At 30.3% G+C, this 21,596-nt stretch overlaps 1 protein-coding gene across 3 annotated transcripts in view; it reads left to right on the top strand.

Moving 5' to 3' along the window:
- LOC136986809 (pyruvate kinase PKM-like) overlaps window positions 1-18,921 on the top strand; it is a 34,450-nt gene extending 15,529 nt beyond the window's left edge. For 2 of the 3 annotated variants that reach the window (XM_067284439.1, XM_067284428.1), the window contains 6 exons: window positions 390-517; window positions 602-752; window positions 12,771-13,090; window positions 16,559-16,677; window positions 16,870-16,887; window positions 18,343-18,921. In XM_067284439.1, the coding sequence (XP_067140540.1) occupies window positions 390-517; window positions 602-752; window positions 12,771-13,090; window positions 16,559-16,677; window positions 16,870-16,887; window positions 18,343-18,512 (906 nt within the window). In that variant the 3' untranslated portion in view covers window positions 18,513-18,921. The remainder of the gene's footprint in view (window positions 1-389; window positions 518-601; window positions 753-12,770; window positions 13,091-16,558; window positions 16,678-16,869; window positions 16,888-18,342) is intronic. The other variant, XM_067284433.1, reaches the window with a different exon arrangement.
- The last annotated feature ends 2,675 nt before the right edge of the window (window positions 18,922-21,596 follow it).

The following is a 21,596-nucleotide window of genomic DNA, read 5'->3' as shown; positions in this document are numbered from 1 at the left end:
AAATGCTAAATAATTTGACACTAGAGGCAGGTGTTAGATGCCATCCTTTGCTAAATTTATTAATTATAATTAATAATTTAGAAGGTCCTGGAAGAAAATCTGCCCAAAGCAGGACTCAAACCTGCAACTCCTGCTTATTCTGCATTACCGTGCAGTCATGTTCCCAGTTACACACTATCCAGACCTTTGTCTGATCTTCAATTCCAGAAATGACAATTGTTTGGATTTAATATGTAACTATTGGGTTTTTGATATTGATGTATTTGTATAACTAATACTTTATTATTGTTGTAAAACACTGAATTCTGAATTTTCTTATTGTTGATTTTTTAGAAATTCTTTAATTACAATGTAATTTTAATTTCTAATTTGGCTTTGTGTTTTTTTAGGTTGATATGGTTTTTGCATCATTTATTCGAAATGGTGAGGGTGTAAGAGAGATACGTCAAATACTTGGAGAAAAAGGGAAGGACATACTGATTTTATCCAAGGTTGAAAACCATGAAGGTGTTGTTAAGTAAGTTGATTTTTAATTTTATCCAAATGTGTTTTTTGGAAAATTTTAAATGTTTTGATCTGAATTCTTTTTGTTGACTTTTAGGATAGATGAAATTATTCATGAAAGTGACGGAATCATGTGTGCTCGTGGTGATTTAGGAATTGAAATACCTCCAGAAAAAGTTTTTCTGGCACAAAAAATGATGATTGCTAAATGCAATATGCTGGGTAAACCTGTTATTTGTGCTACACAGGTAAATACTTTAAAAATTTGCTAAAAGACATTTGGACAGATTTTTGGTATTTTTAATTTTTGAAACATACCATTCAGTTTTAATATAAACAGTTACTTTTTTAACTTTATTATTTATTATTTAACTCTACTGTATTTAGTGAAATATATTAACTAAACTTTTAGTCTGAGAGAATTCTACTTATTTAAATTTTTGAACTTTAAGTGGGAGGAAAAAACACTCTTCTCCAGGTGTTTATGTTCAACTTCTAAAATAGGAATAAAATTAAAATAAGGAAAAAATTATCAAAAATTAATTTTTTTTTATTTATAAAATGTTTCTTTTACAAAAACAATGTTAAGCTAATTCTAGATCTGCTCATTTTTTATATTAAATAAATCCACTTACTATTACTTGGCTACTTGTTTTGAGATATTTGTTTTGATTATCTCCTATTGAAGGCAATAAGTGCCATTTATTTGTAAGCTTTTAGTTTGCAGCAAATTTTAATGAAATGAATTGTGATTTAAACCAAGAGGCAAATTCAGAATGCCGTTTAACATAAACAATATTAGTGCTCTAATTTGTAGCATTTTAGTATTTACAAAATATATTTTATTAAATACTATGTTTTTTGTTATCTGATCTGAATGATTTTGAATATTACTTTATATTGATTTCCCATTTGAAGTGTTGTGTTTATTACCTATCTTCTTATCCAAGTGATTCAGATAGCTTATCCATTTGAATTATTTTCTAAATTTTAAAATTAAACATCGTGTAGTGTGAATCTGTTTTCTCATATGAATTTTGAAATCCAAATTTATTATCTGCATTCATTAGATGTTTAATCTATCATATCAGGAAATCTTTTTAGAAATATTTAGAATTTAATTTAAATCTTAATAATAAAATGTTTAAAACAGTAATTATTAAAAATATAAAGTATTTAAGATTTTTTGTTAGATGTTTGCTATCACAATAAAATGTTTTTGAAATAAGTTACTAGAATTGTACATTTTTATCTTAGAAGATAGATCTTAATAGATTTTTGTTCAAGTATTAATCTAATTCATACGAGGCTCTACATTGCAAATACATATTTTTAATGTTATGGTTTAAAATACTCCTTGAAATTAAACATTGATTATATCCTCATTCTGATTATATCCTCATTTAACTATGTTCATTCTTTGGATTACTTTCAATGTAGGTATTAATTTTTTTTATAGATTATTTGGAGTATAGGCTTATGTGAGATCTGGAAATTCCATTAGACTCAAAATTGTAATAATTTTTCCCTATTATAAACAAACTCAATAGAAACATTCCTAACCAAGAAAATATTGCGTCCCTTGCCGTATTAATGTCATCTATCCATTATTCTTGTGCTGTGTGCAGATCAGCTTGCAGCTTGAGTTTATAGTTAGCATCCGAATTTGCCGTATTGTTTTAAATCCTGGGAACACCTATGGCCTGATCACATTCTGTGAGAGATCACATGACTGATTTTCCCATCAAAAAGCTATATAAGATTCTTCCTTCCCCCCACGGGGGGAGTCGATTGTCGACCGAGATCGAGTCACGTTGGATTTTCCATCTTGTCCTTATGCCTAATGTAAAATTTTGCTTTTGTGCCTAAAGAGTTACCGACCCTTGTACAGTGGTGCCTCGTATAACATACGCCTCGAATAACGGACTTTCTGTTTAGCCATTACGTGACTCGAGCAACGGACTGGCTGCGAACAACGGACTTTCCGGCATAATTGGTGACTGCTCCATGGGTGCGTTTTTTAATAGCGGTTGCTCTGCGTCTCCGCTACTACAGGAGTGTGCTGCTGTTTGTAGGCATTTAGGAACGACGGTGAAAGAAAGAAAGATGGCGGCGCCCACACTATCGATAGTATCGTGATGGAGGAATCTATAATTCTAAAATATGAGCTTTAAAAGGCAAAAGAAGAGTCCCAATTGTAAAATTTAACCATAAAATGGATTATTTGTTGAAAGAGCATTCAAAATAGCCTCGAAAAAAATTCGTAAAGACAGTTACATCACCGCGTGCGCTAACTCGCGCTTTCACAATTTCTAAATTCTCATTCATAAAACCACATAATGGGCCCGGAAACGAAACTATCTGAGCCATGGAGGACGCCATGTTGCTTTCCACCGTAAACTACTGCTACAAGCGGTCGTTTTTGCCGTTCGGCGGCGTGCACTCCCACCGGAATTTAGGAACGCGTTCCGCAGGAATTTTTAAACGGATGTCGCTTGCGCAGAGTTACGCGGAGGAATAAAAGAACGCACCCCATGTTCATTTTTTATGCTGCGGAACGAATTAGATGTTTTAACATGTATTTCTACGGGAAAACGCGTTTCGTATAACGGACGTTTCACTTAACGGACGTGCACCTGGAACGGATTAAGTACGTTATATGAGGCACCACTGTATTTTCAAAAGAATTACTGACCTTTGTGTCCAACGGAATATTGGATTACGGATTCTCTTAAGAGGTATGGAACCCATCAATGTGAACTCTCTCTCTCTCTTTCTCTCTCCTCGTGTGTTAGGGATATACTAATGTATATGTCACCCCCTAAATGTTAGATTTTTGCAACTTTTTTTTTTTTTTTTTATTCAAATGAACTGTTATCATCTTGTTAAATGGTGTCTTGATTACTCGAATATTTGCCTATCGCCTTATCACGACTCCATCTTCCCTCCTACGCTCAACCAAATGAAATGTAGTCCCGTCCCTCGGGAAATCCTACAGTAAAATAAGCCACCTCTGACTCGTGGGCAAGTCCCTTTGACTTGTTAGCCATAATTAGATGGAGGTCTGACGTTGTCATACCTCCTCGGTACCCACACTTATGTAAGTGGTGTTTGCCATTAATTGCTTGAATTAAGTAATCCTACACTATAAATCTGCTATAAGAAAAATTTATAAATTTTGACTTTTTGTTTCTTTTGTTAGCTTTATCAAAACATCCATTGAGGTAAATTTAAGTTTTTTGTTAAAATACTTGAGAGATCACAAATGATTAAAAAATATCAGTAAATGAATTTTTATGATCTGTATGAGCTGCAATAATCTTTCTATCATATACAAAATGAAATTAAATAAGTTTATAGAAGTGTTTTCTAGTAGCATTAACAATTTTTTTTTAATTATACGATGTACTCTGATTCCATATTCATTAATCATAATGAAGATTACTAAATGTTTTGATTCATTTATCTAATTGCTTAAGAAACTTAAGAAAAACTCAAACTTTTAATGCATAAACTTTGTAAATACAAATTAAGAACAGAAGATATGATTATCCTTGGACATATTTTTTTGAATTACATAATGATCGTAATAAGACCTTTCAGTAGTTATGTTCTGAGGATTTAGCTGTGTGAAGTTAACATTATTTTTAGTATGAAAAGAAACACAGTTTAGCTAATATTAAATATATATTTTTAATATGTTTAAAATTATTAGACTTCATACTGTGGTGGTTTTTCCCAGATTTATTTATCAATTTTCAAGTTGCTGTATTGATGAATCTATAAAATATTTCACGATTATGAACACACATATAAACTAATTTCTTTATAAAGAAATTTAAGATTCAAGATACCACATAGATAAGTAGCATGTCAAAAATTCTAACATTTTACATTGCGTTATTCTATAAGTATCAGTTGTAATGCTTTTTCTCATGGCTATATTCACTATCATGGACTGCTTAACCTAATATTTTTGATAGTTCTAAGTCATCATTGTATTGTTACTTGAATGCTCAAAATTTGTAAAGTTTAATTTTGGCTTTCTGTTGTTATAGAAACAGAAATGACAATTTGCTATTTTTGTCCTAGGAATGGGTTCCTGTAGCATGTCTTTTAAAAGAAAATTAGTAATTAATGATCCATGAATTAAGCATGTTTAATGTTTTTAGTTTTAAATAGGTAGTGTAATTTTCCTTTATAATTATTCTATATGCTTCTAATTTTTTCTGAATAGAATCTCTCTTGAGTGTCTATTAATAAATTCAGAAAGTAGAAAACTAAATTTATAGGTATTGGCATATAATGGATGAGATTGTCGATTCTCATTTTCTGAAAATGATAAAGCATTGCACTTTATTATTTTATCTTAGAAAAGGAAATTCACTTATGAAATACTTTGTCACTATAAATTTAAGTTCTTATTTCTTAAAAGAATTTAGATGTTGACTTTTTTGCATTCTTTATTAATTTGTTTAATATTCGAAGGAGATATTACAATAATTTCTATTATAATTTTTAAGATTAAGTTGTTTATCTAATAGACTTTTCTACATTTATATATTAATGTAATAAAGGAATAAAAATTTTTTGGAACATTTTTTACTTTTTACAGTAACTCCATGTTTTGTCACTATAGATTATGATTTTGATTCAGATCTAAGGTAGTAATTAATGAGTCATTGCAAATTAATAACAAAACTTGCAGATATTTTTCAGGTGCAGAAATAATAAAAAGAAATTTAAATTGATTTTATTCAAGTATTCTGATTATTGAAGTGTGTGGAATTTGTTTTTACAACAGGGTAATCCTCTAACTGCTTTCATCACAGCTAATCAAGAACAACAACAAATTATTTTATCTGTAAGTCATTTTATTAGATATGAGATGTTAGTCGGCAGTCTGTCTTTTGTCCTGATGTCAAGCAAAATTTGGTTCAGTTCTTTTAGCAATGTTGTTGTGTGTTGAATAGCTTTTTGTTGTTTTTGCTAGGTAAAAATTAAAAATAAAGTTTCTACTTAAGTAATAAGTTTTTGTTGTTTTAAATTTGAGTTTGTCCTCTTACTATTAAACTTAGCTGTGAATAAATATGTATTGAATTTGAAATATTTTATATAATCTGCTTAGGTTATACAAGTCAATTTTATTTTTGGATTAAATGTTCTTTGATTCTAAAGAACATTTATGGAATTCAAACATGTTAATGGAGTTGATATATTTTCTGAAGTTAAGCTTCAAAGATTTCTTACTTATTTTTAATATTTTGTAATCATTTCTGAACAATTTTAATGTTACACTTAATTTTTCAAATAGAATTAGGGAATCTTTTTACAAGTTACAGTATCTGGTATTACGAAGTTTGACAACAGGAGGAAAAAAATAAAATACAAGAAGAAACAATTTCAGGTGTAAACACTCAAAACATTTAAAGTATTCTCAGCTATAGAAGGTGTTATTTAATTAAACACAAATGTTTTCAGCCTAATGGAACAGGCTTGGGTGAACTGGCATTTGAACATATTTCAAAACTGTAATAAATGGAACGTTTGATCATTATATATTCAAATTTAAAATAAAAAAATAGATAAATTAACAAATAACAAAATAAAATATACTAAATACACTGAAGCCACAATAATATAAATAAAATAAATACATAAAGGCATCATAATATAAGGGCAGATACAGACTAAGAATTTTTATATTTTAATTTTTCTTTTATGTAGAATTTCCATGCAGAAGCTAATCCATCCTCATCCCTTGCATTAATACAACCATCTCTTAATTTACTTTTATAGATTTCAATCTTTTCTTCTTGCAAAGCTAATGTTGGGGACTGCATGGTCTTGAGGATAGTTACTTCACTCCATTTAACTACAGAGTCCTCCGCTTGTGCCATACTCGACAAAACTGTGTTGCGGTGCCCTTTATTAATATCATATTTGTGTTCCTTAAGTCTAATAGCTAAATTCCTTCTTGTGACTCCAATATAGTCCTTCTTGATTCCTAATTGCTGATTTTCAAACGGAATTCTATATATGCCCGCTTTTTCTTCTTAAGCATGTCTGTCATTTCTGAGAATACTATACAAAAGAGCTCCTAATTTGTATTTCTTTTCTACGTAAAAGAAAAATTAAAATATAAAAATTTTTAGTTTGTATCTGCCCTTATATTATGATGCCTTTTTTTATGTATTTATATTATTTATATTGTTGTAGCTTCAGTGTATTTAGTATATTTTATTTTGTTATTTATTTGTTAAAATATCTATTTCTTCATTTTAAATTTGAATATATAATGATTGAACATTCCATTTATTACAATTTTGAAATACGTCTGAATGCCAGTTCACCAAGGATGGCCTATTCCATTAGGCTGAAAATGTTTGTGTTTAATTAAATAAAGTATTCTCAGTGATAGGTGTGAAATGTTTTATTAAGTGTTTTTAAAAAAATGCTGAGTTTGATATTTAATTAATTCAGGTGTAAATTCCAAACTTGAAATTTGGAACTACAGTAGTTTAGTTTAAGTATTAAATTTCTATATTTTTAAATCAAAGTAAATTATAAGAATCTCTTCATGAAGGTCTAAACTTTTTAGTTTTATTTAATAATAATAATGCCTAAGTTTTACTATTTACTGTTATTTGCTGAAGATAGCATATGAATCCACTTATGGTAATCAGATATTGTTAGCAGTTATTTTATGTCATTAGAATTTTGTTTCAAAAATAAGTTAAAATACTTGAAAATTTAATTTGCATTAAAATGTATTATATGGAATTTTGAGGCAGTAACATATGGATTTTAGCATTTAATAATTTATTTCTTGCATTTAAATCTGCTAAGACCACTTCCAGTCTTTAATATAATTTTTTTAGTGATAATTTGCTACTGATAATGAAAAATTTGTATTATTATTAACATTATAGCTTTGAGTTTAGTTGTGAATATTATAGTAGTATGATCCTGGAATGATATGTATCAGTTATTAGAACAAACAAGGATGGATCTAGAGGTGACAATACTTGCTGTTGAATTTTTCTCAATTATACTTGTTTTTCTTTCTTTTCGTAAAAATTGAGCAGGTGGATCATAAAATTTGAAAGCATTTTTAACTTCTTATAAGACAATTATATAATTATACACGTAGTTTCAGCTTCAGAGAAACTACAACAGAAGAAACAAATCATGTATACACTATGTAAAAATTTAATTGTATGAACTTTCATATAGAACAGTTTATCTAGTTAACTAGCAAAATAATTCAAATGTGACACTATCTGATTTGAATGTAAAGATAGGCTGAATGAATAAATAGGAATTCATCTGAAGATTAAGTATTGTTTAATAAACATCATTTGTCTGACACTGATATTCCATTTTGTCTATGTAATGTGAGATAAATCAGAAGAATTGTTGTTTAATAACTGTTATATTTAAATAGTCCAAAAATCTGGCTTGTAAATATCATTACAGTAATAGTTTGTTATGAAATTTCATCAGTGGGTAGGAAATGAGACTATCAACTTGTGCTAAATTTTTGGTTTGGTTGATATAAATCTGGAGCAAAAATGACTCAGATTAGGGCTCTAATCCACAATTTATGTAGATGTGTTACCAATTATTGGGTTAGTCAGAAAGTAATTTTGTTTTTTACCGCCAGAGGGATTAGTTATATTTTTACCCACCAATTTCATTCTAAATTGTATTGTCGTCATATATTTTGATAGCTGACATTTCAAGGCTTATTTGTAAAAAATTTTGTTTGATTCTTTGCAATTGTGGGTTTCCCCCGTCAAATATGGAAAACCAAAAGCAGCATTTTGGCATATTTTGCTTTTTTATTATTGAAAAGGTAAGAATGCTGTTCAAGCAAGAAGAAAAATGTGATGTGTATGGAGATATGTTGACAGACTGACAATGCCAAAACTGGTTTGCAAAATTTCATTCTGACAATTTTGATATTGAAGATGCACCATGTTCTAGAAGGCCAGTCAAAACTGATGAAGAAAAAATAAAGGTATTGATTGAAGCAAACCACCAAATAACAACATGAGAAATTGCTAAGAGATTAAATTTGTTGAATTCAATCATTTATGATCACTTGAAATGACTTGGTTTTGTTTGAAAGCTCGATATATGGGTTCCACGTGTCATTAAAGAAAGAGGCATTGACATTTGTGATTTGCTTCTCAAACGTCAAGAAAACGATCCATTTTTGAAGCGAATCATAACTGGCAACGAAAAATGTTTATACCAATGTTGAACACAAGCGATCATGGAGCAGAAGAGATGAGTCAGCTCCAAAGCACTTTGAAAGCCAATATTCATCAAAAAAGTGGTGTTCTCTGGTGGGATTTTAAGAGAATTGTTGTTGTTGTTTTTTTTTAAGCTACTATCAGACAATTCCACAATTGATTCAGAAGTGTATTGCCGTCAACTGGACAAATTGAGTGATACCATCAAACAGAAAAGGCCAGAATTGATCAACAGGAAAGGTGTAGTGTTTTGCCATGATAATGCCAGATCTCATACAAGTTTGGTAACTTGTCAGCTGTTACAGCTTGGGTGGATTATGCTACCATACCTATCATATTTGCCAGATCTGGCACCCTTGGATTATTACTTGTTCTGGTCTTTACAAAATTTTTTAAACAGGTTAACATTTACTTCAAATGACGATGTCAAAAATCACTTGAATCAGTAATTGTCACTTGAATTTTGTAAGCAAAGATCAGAACTTTTATGAGTGTAGAATCATGCTACTACCAGAAAGATGGCAAAAGGCATTGGATCAAAATGGTCAATATATATAATAACTAGACTTAAGTGTTGTGGCATTACCAATAGCAACTTTTAGAGTATATGGGTGCTCACAAGTACTTTCAGTAGCGTAAAGTTACTGTCATCAGGCGAATCGAATACAACTGCTACCAATCTAAAAGTTGCTATTGGTAATGCCACAACACTTAAGTGTAGTTATTATATATTTAAATAGTCTGCATGAAGTGTAATTCATTTTTAATATGGTCAATATATAATTCAATAAAATATTTATATAAGAAATTTTTAAAGAAAAAAAAATGAAATTACTTTCTGAACAATCCAATATGTTACACAGATTTGTAGTTTATTTTTACTTTCAGATAATTTTGAATTCTATACAAGGTTTGATCAAAAAGTGTCAGACCTTATTTCTTTCTTTTGCAAGTATTTGCAAGCTGGAGAGGAGACTATCACAATAGGATCCAAGGTCATATAATGTGTTAATTTTGGTGAGTCCATCCTATACTGCAGTCATTGTCAGGCAGCCATGATAGTTACATGCTTATGTTATCATCACATTAGTGAAAATGGCAGAATGTGAATGATCCTGATTTTATGAAAATTATAATCTGAGATGTGACCTGGGTCTACAGATAAAACCCTGAGACAAAGGAACAATTATCCTATGCCATGGTCTCCATGGCCTCCATGGCCAAGGTAAGACAATCAAGCAGCAATGTGAAGACCATGTTAACTTCTTTTTCCTAACAACTAGGCATAGTTCATCATATGAGTGACCCTCATAGACAAACTAACAAAGTACTATCTTTTTTTATGTTGCCTGTGAGATGCTGTTAGATGCAAAAGACCACAGCTCTGGCAGTCCTGTGGCTGGTTCATTCATCATGACAATACTCCAGTCCATGGATCGTATCTCATACAGATGTTCCTCGCAAAACATGCTATTACGCAGGTTCAGTAACCTACCTACTCCCTAGACATGACTCTGACCCATTTTTGGCTCTTTCCCAAACTCAAGATGCCAGTCAAAGGAAAAGCTTCAGGATGCAGAGGAGATCAAGACTAATGCAACGAAGTGCCCGATGGAGATCTCAATAGATGACTTTGAAAAATGCTTTCAACAGTGAAAGCATCATTGGGAGAAGTGTGAAGTCAGAAGGGGCACTAGTGTTTAAACCTAATAAATATGTAGATTTTTTTTCCCCCTGAACTTGGATACTTTTTGATTAAACCTCATGTCAATTTCTGCAAATTATATAATTTTATTTGGATTGTTAACCTAATGAACACTCAGAAATCTGGCTTGTAGACATTTTAAATATTAAAAAAATGAAGCTTGATTGTTATATATAATATACACAGTTTTAAAGTTTTAAGAATAATTTATATTGATTTTTTTTTTCTATCATCTGAAATTAATTTCAACTGTATAAATACACCTGTATTTCAGTATCCAAAACTACACTCAAATTTTAACTATAATGAACACAGGATAACTATAATGCTCTTTGGATATCATAATGGATACTAAATCAATCTATATTAATTTCTTAAATGCATTTGTAAAAACTTTAAAAGCTGCACTAGTAAGAGAGAAATAGGATGTGACTGTTTCTAGCATCTGCTTGCATTTGTTTCAGATGCGTTCTGTTACCATACCACAATTTAATGATGTCAGTCACAAAATTTCAATGCAGTCTGATGAGCTTATTCATAACAGTTCATTAGAATGTTCTGTCTTATATTAAAACATTTTAATTGTTATCTATGGCATATTAGGGAAAATGTAGTTCCTTCAACTCTTTAATGGGACACACTACATAAATTTATAAACAGTAACATGATGAATATATTCTTTAATGATTGCTTTCTTATAAATTCTGATCACCTTAATAGTGTTCATTGGTCTATGATTTTAGCACAATAATAAGTAGGTGGTTTCTCAATGTTTATCATTTGGGGAAATTGATTGATTGTTATTCAGAGAGATTAGGCACATGTTTAAATTTTCCTAATAAGATAGTGGGGAAAAACTTCCTGGTTTCTGAATTTGGTATTTGGATCAGGAATGCATTAGATTGCCTTGTCCCCAGTAACTAAATCTTATAAAATTCTGAGAGGAGACCTCTTCTCAGAATTTTATAAGACATTCAAAACAAGTCTTAAGTAATAATTCATTGTACAGAATTGTATAAATATAATATTGATATTAATTTATATTTTATCCTCTTTTATGTTAAATTCTAATGTGTGTAGTAGTTTTTAATGGATAGTCAGATGGTCAAAGTAGTAAAGATTTCAGCCTACCATACTGTGAGATCTGGCACAAATCGGGATGGCAAATCTCGAACTTTTGGATGGTCTGTCTCAGATATACTAGATTCTCTCTCACCACCCATCACGTCCATTGTGAGCCTGGCCAAACCTGTAATGAGCCTATGAAAAAGGCTTTTTTAATTTAAAGCTCATAGAATTGCATTAAAAACTTTTAGAACTGAATCAGTTTTTTTATATGCTCTTTACTTCAAATTACATATACCAGTATAAAAATAATTAATTAAAAAGCTCAGCTTGGTGTTAATTTACTAATAATAACCACTTTTAATAGACAATTCTAATATTCTCAGTGTACAGTGTAAAATACATTTTATTTCATAATCATAAATTTTCTACACTTCTACACCAATATTTCCTCTAAATTGGATTGAAATTAAAAAAAAATCTGTTCAGTTAGAAAATTTATTCTCTGTTCTCAATATATATTGTTAAATATTTTAGATGATTCAATGAAGAATAAAATTTACTTTCTATATGTTGCTAGGAAAACTAAATGATGGAAAAAGCTACATCTTCATAATACATTTGACAAGTGATTGTCAAATGTCTGACCATTTACAATATGAAAATTTGATAGATACAGAAGTTTTTAACTTTTTGTAAATTTAGTCTACAAAATTAGTACTTATGTTACACTTTAGACTAAAATTTCACTATTTAGACTCTGCTGTAAAACACTTCATTTATGGTAACTCTCACCTTAGTCTACATTAAGTTGAGTTTGAGGAGTTTGACTGTACCTATTTTCTTCAATTTACAAAAATGTTAGCAATTATCTGTAATACGTTTTAAACATCTTAAATTTCTCTTTTAGTATTCATTTTGTAACTAAAACTAAAAATTGTTCAAGTATTAAATATGGTTTAAGAACTTCATAATGATAACATTATTCCATTTTTATAGTTTGAAGTAGATATGAGCAATATTTTCAAAGTATGTTTTTAAAAAAAATCAAACTGAAGAAGCCAAACTTGGAAAGTAATTAAGGTTTCATATCTATAACAAAAATATTTTTGTCATGCTTTCATATTGAATTTATTTTTACTAAGTTAAATAGAATTTTGACAAAAAAGTCTTAATTTTGAATTTTATACTCTGAATTCATTATTTTATAATTTTTATAAAAATTTCTTGTATAGATGTTAGAAAGCATGGTTAAGAAACCAAGACCGACTCGTGCAGAAGGATCTGATGTCGCTAACGCCGTTTTGGATGGAGCCGATTGCGTAATGTTGTCCGGAGAAACCGCCAAAGGAGATTATCCTCTACATGCAGTGAGAGTAATGGCTGCAATATGTGTAGAAGCAGAAGCTGCTGTCTTCCATAGACATGTCTTTACAGAACTTACTGCTAAAACTCCAGTTCCTACTGATTCCACTCATACACTGGCAATTGCTGCTGTCAGTGCATCCATGAAATGCTTGGCTTCAGCAATTATAGTCATTACAACAACTGGAAGGTACTTGAAATTTATGTATTAGAAATCATAATGAAATTTTTATTGTAGTTTATTGATATATTCTTTATTAGTGTGATTAACCAAAAGTATATTTAGATTTTTTTTACTCTAAAATCTAAGTATTTAACAATCAAATATGAAAGTTTGTTTCATAAATCACATATCAATAATTTTACACATACTTTTTTATTTAATAATTTATTATTTGTTTTGAAATTAATTTTTTTGTTTCCTATTTCCAAATAATAAATGGGTACTTGAATGTGAGACTATCATTCACAATTTCCATAAAAATTAATGTTTTTCTGATTGTATTCATTAAATAATGACAAATCATTGTTCAAATGGAGAAAACTAAAGATTCTTAATAATTTCCTCTCCCTGAAGAAAATTAGTTCTCTGTTTATGTACTGTTCTTGATGGATTACTGTAATAAAACCTCATTGGGTTCAGTAGTAAGTTAGGGGGATGGGATTTGTTTAGAACTAATGTAAACTTGTGATACGGTTTGAAACTATTCTTTTATTACAGTGTTCTGATCTTAAATTTAACTCTTATAGTTTAAAATGTGCAAGATATGTTAGAATGTTATGTATGAGTAAAACAGTATAATGTACCAGTACATTTGAATAATTTGTACTCATTGACCTATTGTTTTAGCCTTTTAGCATGCTCTATTCACAAAGATTTTTAATTTTTTCCTACAGGACAAGCTTTTTTTTGTTTATTAGATCTGAGGTTTGTTTAATGGAGATCTGTTAAATTAAAGGTTTACTGGTTGGAAATTTTTGTCTCAGACTGGTTATGACAAAATGTTTGACAATCTCCTGTATAATTCCATCATTTAAAGTGCAACTGATTGCTGGAAAAGAAATGCCAGTTTTCTTTGATACACATGGATCTCTTTGGCCTAATTTTTGCTACACACTACTGTAATACTCTTGGAATATTATCATGTTATCATATTATATTATCATCCATTTTAATTATTCTCCCTAAAATAATAATTTTTCTACTGATTTGCTTAGCACTCCATTTTCAGCAATACATTGTGTTAATCATGGTCTGAATTATACTCATGATCCAAAAATCTTACATTATAAGATACTATAAGTGTGGAATAATTGGTTTAATATTTTAACCTATCAATTAAATATCATTACCAAAAGTATTCCTTAAAATGTCAACAGAATTATAGCAAGCATGGTCCTATCTCAATTTATTTTGTCATTTAACATTAGTTTGTCAATTTTACAAGATTATACTTAGATGATTAAAGCTGTACTTCTTTCATAAAAAATTTTTTAAGAATTAAATTTTTTCTTTTTCAATACATAAATTCTTGTGAAGAGCTTGTTTTGAGTTGCTGGATTTTCTTCATGTTTATTTTACTGAATGTATTATTTGATGCTTGTTTTATTTGTATTGCTTTCTATATATATGTAACATGCTATGGAACTGGAGGGCTGAGTAGGACATGGCCTACCCATTTTCTCCCCTGTAAAAATCAAAAGTGTAAAATATAAATCAAAAATGTGTTATGTATATTTATCATAAACAAGTTACATATTTATTTAGGTTTTCTATGTGGGAGAAAATATAGGGGTTGTTTCATGTTAATGAATTTTATCACTTAAGCCAGCCATGGCTCATCAATGTTTCTTCTATACCCATGTGTTAAAGTAGGAAAGTATAATAGTCAGTCCTTGACTTTCCGACAACTTTTTTATATGTGATACTCCTAAATTACTTTTTATATGCCACATCTGCACTTTTTTACACTTTCAAGTAAGATTTCTCATTTCCCGATCCTTTGCTTGTCCTGGGATTCTGGGAAAAAAGTGAACTGTTTCCCGGGAAATTCTGGGATATAAATAATTATTTTTAAGATATGATATAAAATCTTAAAATTGAATCAGATAATTATTTTTCATTTTTAAGTAACTTAATACATCCTGCAACTTCCAAAATAATAATTATAATGCTGTGTAAAATATGTATAAAAAAATTGCTTTTGAATTAAGTAGAAATTTTCGCAAATAAAAAAAAATTTATTAAAGTTTGTTTGAAACTGCTTAAGACAAAAATGCCTTTGAATTAAGTTGAAAATTTAAAGAAAAACGAACTTGGATCAAACTTCTAACTTAGAAGATAATTTTCGTTTTGTAAATAAAACATATTATAAAAATTTACAATAATATTTTGTATTAAGATTTTAAAAAGCAAAGATGGTCCATACTCTGATACCTCAATTTGGTTCTTAATTTAGTAATGAAAAGTCCTGCTACCGAGATTGCCCTTTTCAATTCAATTAATGTTGGTGGAATTGTCTTTAATGCATTTAAGAGACAACGGATGTTATGTGCTTTTTCACTCGTAGCCTGGAAGATTTCAAGTTTGTTTCCAAGATGCATTACAGTACTACTTTTACTGTCTAGTATTCTTGATTTGTCTATCTCAGCTGCTTTAATAGCTGCATCAAGCTTATAGCCCAATAATACAGCAGTTCATTTGACTTTAATAATCAGGTTTATGAAGAAAAACTTCATACTTGCATACTTCGTACTCGTTTGTACCCTTGCCCAATTTGCACAACCTCGAATCTAAGGGCATGGTTAAAAATTAAGACGGCATAAGCACAATTATTCCAGATATTACAGGTTCTGACAAGTAGAGTTTTCAGAGTCCTGTCACAAATAGGCTACATATTGATTATTGACAACCTGTGACGTGCCATAATAAGCAAAAATTTAAAAAATTAATAAGCAGGCTTAAAATTTAAAAATAACTCATGAACTTTCAGAATATATTTGTAGTTATACTTTCTATTTGCAAAATTTCCTCAACCTTAACACAAAATAAGAAAAAAAGTGAACTTTTAAGAAATTTGCAGGATTTCTCAGGTTAAACAGCTGGGATCCCATTGGAGAAACCCTATTTTCAACTGACATACAAAAATTTCAAGCTATTCTGGAGTAACACTTTCTGCAGAGCCATAGCATTTGTCCCATTGCCAATGCATTGTTGAGGGTGCAAGGCACGATGCCTTGCAAATATTTGTGCACTATGGACTATAAAACTATTGCATTGCCAAGGGTGCCATAAACATTGCTTTGGCTCTGTCTGCATGTTGTTTTGGTTTTCGTAACATCAGAATCATTTGTGAAAATTTTAATCATTAAAACTATAATTACTTTCATATAGTTTTTAATATATATTTTTTTTTAATAGAAAAGAAACTTTTTTGTATTGGAGATTGTGTTTCTCTATCCAGGAAAGGAAATCCCTTTTAACATAAAGTTCATTGCTAAGTTTTGACATTAAACTTTAATACATATTTTTAGGAAAGAATTGACTGAATAGTAGCTTTGTAAAATTAGAGATTTCCAAGATCTCTAAATAATTGTCTGGAAGTCAGTGACCACCTGTTTCTAAATTATTCTAATGTAATTTTTTTTCATTTTGTAGAACTGCACATCTTGTGTCCAAGTATAGACCACGTTGTCCAATTATTGCCGTCTCTCGGTTTGCTCGTACAACTAGACAGGCTCATTTGTGGAGAGGTATTTTGCCGGTACATTTTATGGGTAAGCAGTGTTCCAGTTTTTCTAATGTAGCAGTAAAGTTACTTATCAGTAAGAGTGAATTAGAATGGTTACATTGCATTTACCACTTTTTTAAAATTTTAATAACAAGAATGAAGTTTATTGAAATTATCCTACTAAATATTCCTTGCATGAAATACCTTTATAGTATTTTAGATCCTAATTTTTTTTCAGATAGAAGATTAAAACCAGGTAGGCTGAAATGATGCAAATTTTTTCTAATTTTTTTTGCATGATATTGGTAAGTTGGGACTAAACTTTTTAATTTCATGTTGAATCTACTTGTGGAAACTTAGTTTATACTTTACTCAAGAAAAAAAAAATTTCTGTGTTTTACCTTAACACTAAAGCAATAATTCTTGATTTTTCACCTTTTATCTATAATGGCTTATTAAAATTTGCAACTTTTTTTTGTGTGATGCAATTTAAATTTTCATTCTACTTTCACTCTATGCTGCAAATGTTGCTTTATTTAAATACAGGGTGTTTGAAATGTCTGGAACCATAGATCCTTATATTCAATTAATATGAAATTCGGTAGTAACATTTCACACAGTTTTGTGTGAAATTAGTGAGACTAAAACTTGTCTGTCTCAGATCTCATTTCACACTTGTGGACAAAAATCCAAAGTATGGTTTGCAAGCTTAACACTTAGTCTGCATGGGCATTTACAAGGCCGGACAGTTTTGCAGATTTTTTTTTGGCTATTTTCAAAAAATTATGAATCAATAAGTCCTAATATTTTAGGAGTTGTTTCTTTGTATTCTTGTTAACACACAACAATTAACAGAATAATAATTAAGAAGAAAAAAGCTTTAAAAAAATCAGTGGTTTTAATTTAAAACTGATATAATAGTACTACGGAGCTTAAACTGGATGTTTTTCGTTTTGATAACAGCACTATGTGTGTACCTGGGATCATCATTTATTAAATGTAAAGCTTCATCAACTGGTAACTTCCTGCACACAGCCTCATTTTACAAGACATTGAAATGGCAAACAGTGTGTGCCACTTAGTGATGGAAATGATTGTTTTTCATTAAAAATACATCCTACATTAACCCTAGATGAGTGTAAGGTGTTCAGCTCTGTAGAATAATGTATAAAACTGTGCTCGAGTCACTCATCCTTCATCTTTTACCGGAAAATTCTCTTGATGGGAGAACAAAATGTTAATTGGTTGTCTTCTGGTCTTTTTTGTGTTAAATTTGCTACATTTGTTCAGACCAGCCTTCCTTCACCATAGAGAATAAAAAAGCCAATTTTCTCTTTCAAATTTGAAGCTATGGGTTCAATGTTAATCTGAAATTAAAGTTTTTCTTTTTTAGGATTCCAGACTTTGTATACCCAGTATTTAAAATGCTTAATAGTCAATGATTAATAATTAAATTTCAATGAATTAAGTTATTTAAGATTGTTTTTTTTTTTTTTTTTTTGAATTGATACTGCATTTATATAACATGGAGCTTATGTACTGTGATATTTCCATATTGCATTAATATAATATCGTCTAGTAAATTTTTATTAAATTTAAATGAGTTAGATATAATAAAATGTTAACGTTTTGCTTTGTGATATCTGTTCTTGATTTGTATGCTAAAAAAGTTTGCTAAATTAAGATCTTAATTAATGAAATGTTTCTATAGGCGATCGTCTACCAGACTGGCCACAAGACGTAGACGTTCGTATTCAATACGCCATCAATTACGGAAAAACAAGCCAATTCCTCCGAGCAGGCGATGCTGTGATAGTCGTTACCGGATGGAGAAAGGGTGCCGGTGCAACAAACACAATGCGTGTCGTTTATGTGGAATAAATTCTTCGGCATTCTTCCAGCTTTTTCACCATTCCTTATTTGCTTTCCTAGAAATTTTAGAGCAAATGTAATCAGTTTAAATTATTTTATTGCCTTAAATTATTCCAGAGTATAATGTTCGTTCTAACTGCACTAAATAATTTGTGCTACACAGTTAAATCTATTTTCCTGTAAATATAATATGGAAAGTTGTTTTAATTCTAAGTTTATAGCCGTTGAAATATGATGTTAATGTTGTTAAAAAATGATTATTTTTGTGAACAAAGAAAAATATTTAAAATGTATTTGGAGCATTTAGTAATGCAGAGAGAAATGTCTATCATCATATTCTATATTAGAATTAAATAATCCTACAATATGTAATTTGTGACTGTAAACAGAATTTAATAAATTATGGCAAAAAACTAAATTAGTATTAAAAAAGTAGTTTTTAAGATTTTTTTTTCATTGCATTAACAAAATCATTTGTACTTTCAATCTTGATTTTATAATATATTTTATTGTAATGTTTGTTACATACACTTTAAACCCTAGTGCCAGTGTTGGATATAAAATTTTGCTATTCTAAGGTAATAAAATTTCTTAACTGGAATAAATGTAAAAAAATAATGAATGAACATATAAAGGAATTTTCCTTTACGATGGTTGCATAGATAACTGAAACGTTAGAAAATTAAAAATTTTTGCTGGAACAGGCTGGAACTTTTTTTGTTCTAAGGTAATAACTTCCTTGAAAACTGCAATTGTTTTCAATTCTTATAGAAAGGGGCAATTTTAAAATACCAAGCTCCAGCCTGCTTCAGGAGTTAGTTAAGACTATTTACAAAAATGTAATGTTTTCGAGTCTATCTTTTAATCCTTTAACACAACCACAGAAGTATCAGTTACAATGGTTTGAAGGATAAACTTCATTAAAAAAGATAATAGGTAAAAAATTCAAAGTTAAAAACGATCCAACGTCGGCCTTTTATTCGAGGATCTGACGCTTTTACATTAAAAACAAAGTAAATCATCTCACCGTACTATAAAGTCTTTAGCCAATTTATAACTGGTTCTGGCCCTCTGGCTCTGACCATATTTCTTGTTTTCAAGTCCAAGTTAGCCCAGAGTGCAACCAGCACTACCTTTTATGGGAGCACCAATCCTATGTTGAATCATAGTTTGAAGTTTCTTGCATAATTAAGATACTCATTTTTGTAGCTTGAAGGCACCACTTTTGGGAAATCCAGCCTCAGTACTTTTCAACCTGCATGTGTGTAATAAAGCAATTACTTGGTTTATAAAGCAGTGTTTTAGTTTGAATTCTGATAAGTCTTAATCATTGGGTAAAATTCAAATAAGAATAGTTGAAAATACTTTTACTTTATTGAAATATAATTTTTCTGCAATTAAAAATACATAGTGATCGACCTACCAGTATATATACTGAGTAGGGTATGTGAGAAACATCATTTCCACTCTCTCAGCTCATCTATTGGAGAGGGCTTTTGTAAATCTCGCCCCGAATGAAAATAGGCAACATTGTCACTTACTAAGTTTTTGTACCCGAAAAAACACGTACCACTACTTTTCAGTGCATTCAGAAATATCAAGTGGGATCCGGGAACAGGCTGTTAAATAACATGAAAATGCTTCACCGCACTACACGCAAGGGGTATCAGTACATCACTGCATAACACGAATGCAATGCTGGAATGATCGAATATGTGCAGTTAGGTTTGAATTATTCTCTAAATTCTTGTGTTGTGGTATTCTGTAGTTTTGTATCGTTAATGTTTGGTAATTATAAATGCGCTGGCTTGTTGAATTTAATAAAACGAATTACCATTTTTAAAAATTTCATTCATTAAAAAAATATTACAATGCAATCGCATGGTTACTATTGTTGAGATTATTCTAATAGTACGAAATACAGAACAAAGTGAACAAAATTTTCTTTTTCGCTTCTCGGTGCAAGGATAAAATGTTATTTTATGGTATAACTTGGCTGATCCGGTTAGAGCCGGATAAAATCTGGACGAGCATCTTAATGAAATTTTAATGGGGGATCTGCCCCGAATATTTTCATCGTCATTCGGCCAATTTCATTATGGTCTTGACTAAATCGAAGATGGGCATGGTAAAAAGATCATCTACAAGGCAAAAACAAAAGTATTTTAAAAATCATCTGTGAAAAACAATATAGTTTTTACTAAATTTATACATTTTCCACAAGATGAATAATCTATCAAAGCGCGAAACTTTAAGCGCATTTACAAGGGCTGTTAAATATTAAGGTATGTACAGTACCACTAAATTCTATCAGAAAGGAAATCAGTACAAATGTTACGGCGCCATGCGTAACGAGACTGTATAGGATGCATGTTTACTAAATTAGTATACGAGGATTACGTGAGTCCAAAATATTTCGCGCAGACTTGTTTTATCAACACCATTTTGTTACTCCACTTCTTACAGCAATGATGCCTGGCACTCGTGGTATTATAGCCGTCAGACTTTGGGCCAAAATTCCGCTCATCGAGTGCCAAATCATGAAAAATTGATCAGTTGCTTTTCCGTTTGGTTTCTTCAGATGTATTTACAAGTCCTCAAATTGTGATTCAGTCCAAAGATGTTTCGCTGCATCCACGATTGATTTAATCGCCGCAACATGGCCCTGTGAGATCATCTTGAAATATCTCATCTTGCGGCAGCAATGAGGAAAAGAAGGCAGCATGTGTTGTAGCATCGTAGCCTCCACTAATGCGTTACAGGCCATTATTTTTCCCGTGACAGCAAGTCCAAAAATCCTCAAACTTGCAAATAACAATGAAAATTTTGCACTGATGTTCGATATAAATTGAAGACTGTCATGTTGCTGGATAACTCGTCCCCCATTATTTCCGTAAAGTATGCGAAAGGAAGAGTCGCCTTGATCACACAAGTTCCTAGTCCACTGTCATCCAGTTAATATGTTGCCCAATGACAACATTATTTCTTTTCTCGTGCGGTTAACATAATCTTTAGTTTACTTTTGTGTGACCGAAAATCCATTCCATGCAGTCTTGATAACACTATCGCACAACATGTTCAGTGCGTTCCTAC

Source organism: Centruroides vittatus, unplaced genomic scaffold, assembly GCF_030686945.1.
Source record: "Centruroides vittatus isolate TY-2023 unplaced genomic scaffold, ASM3068694v2 contig_1215, whole genome shotgun sequence".
Lineage (NCBI taxonomy): Eukaryota > Metazoa > Arthropoda > Arachnida > Scorpiones > Buthidae > Centruroides > Centruroides vittatus.
This window is presented reverse-complemented; position numbering and strand designations above follow the sequence as displayed.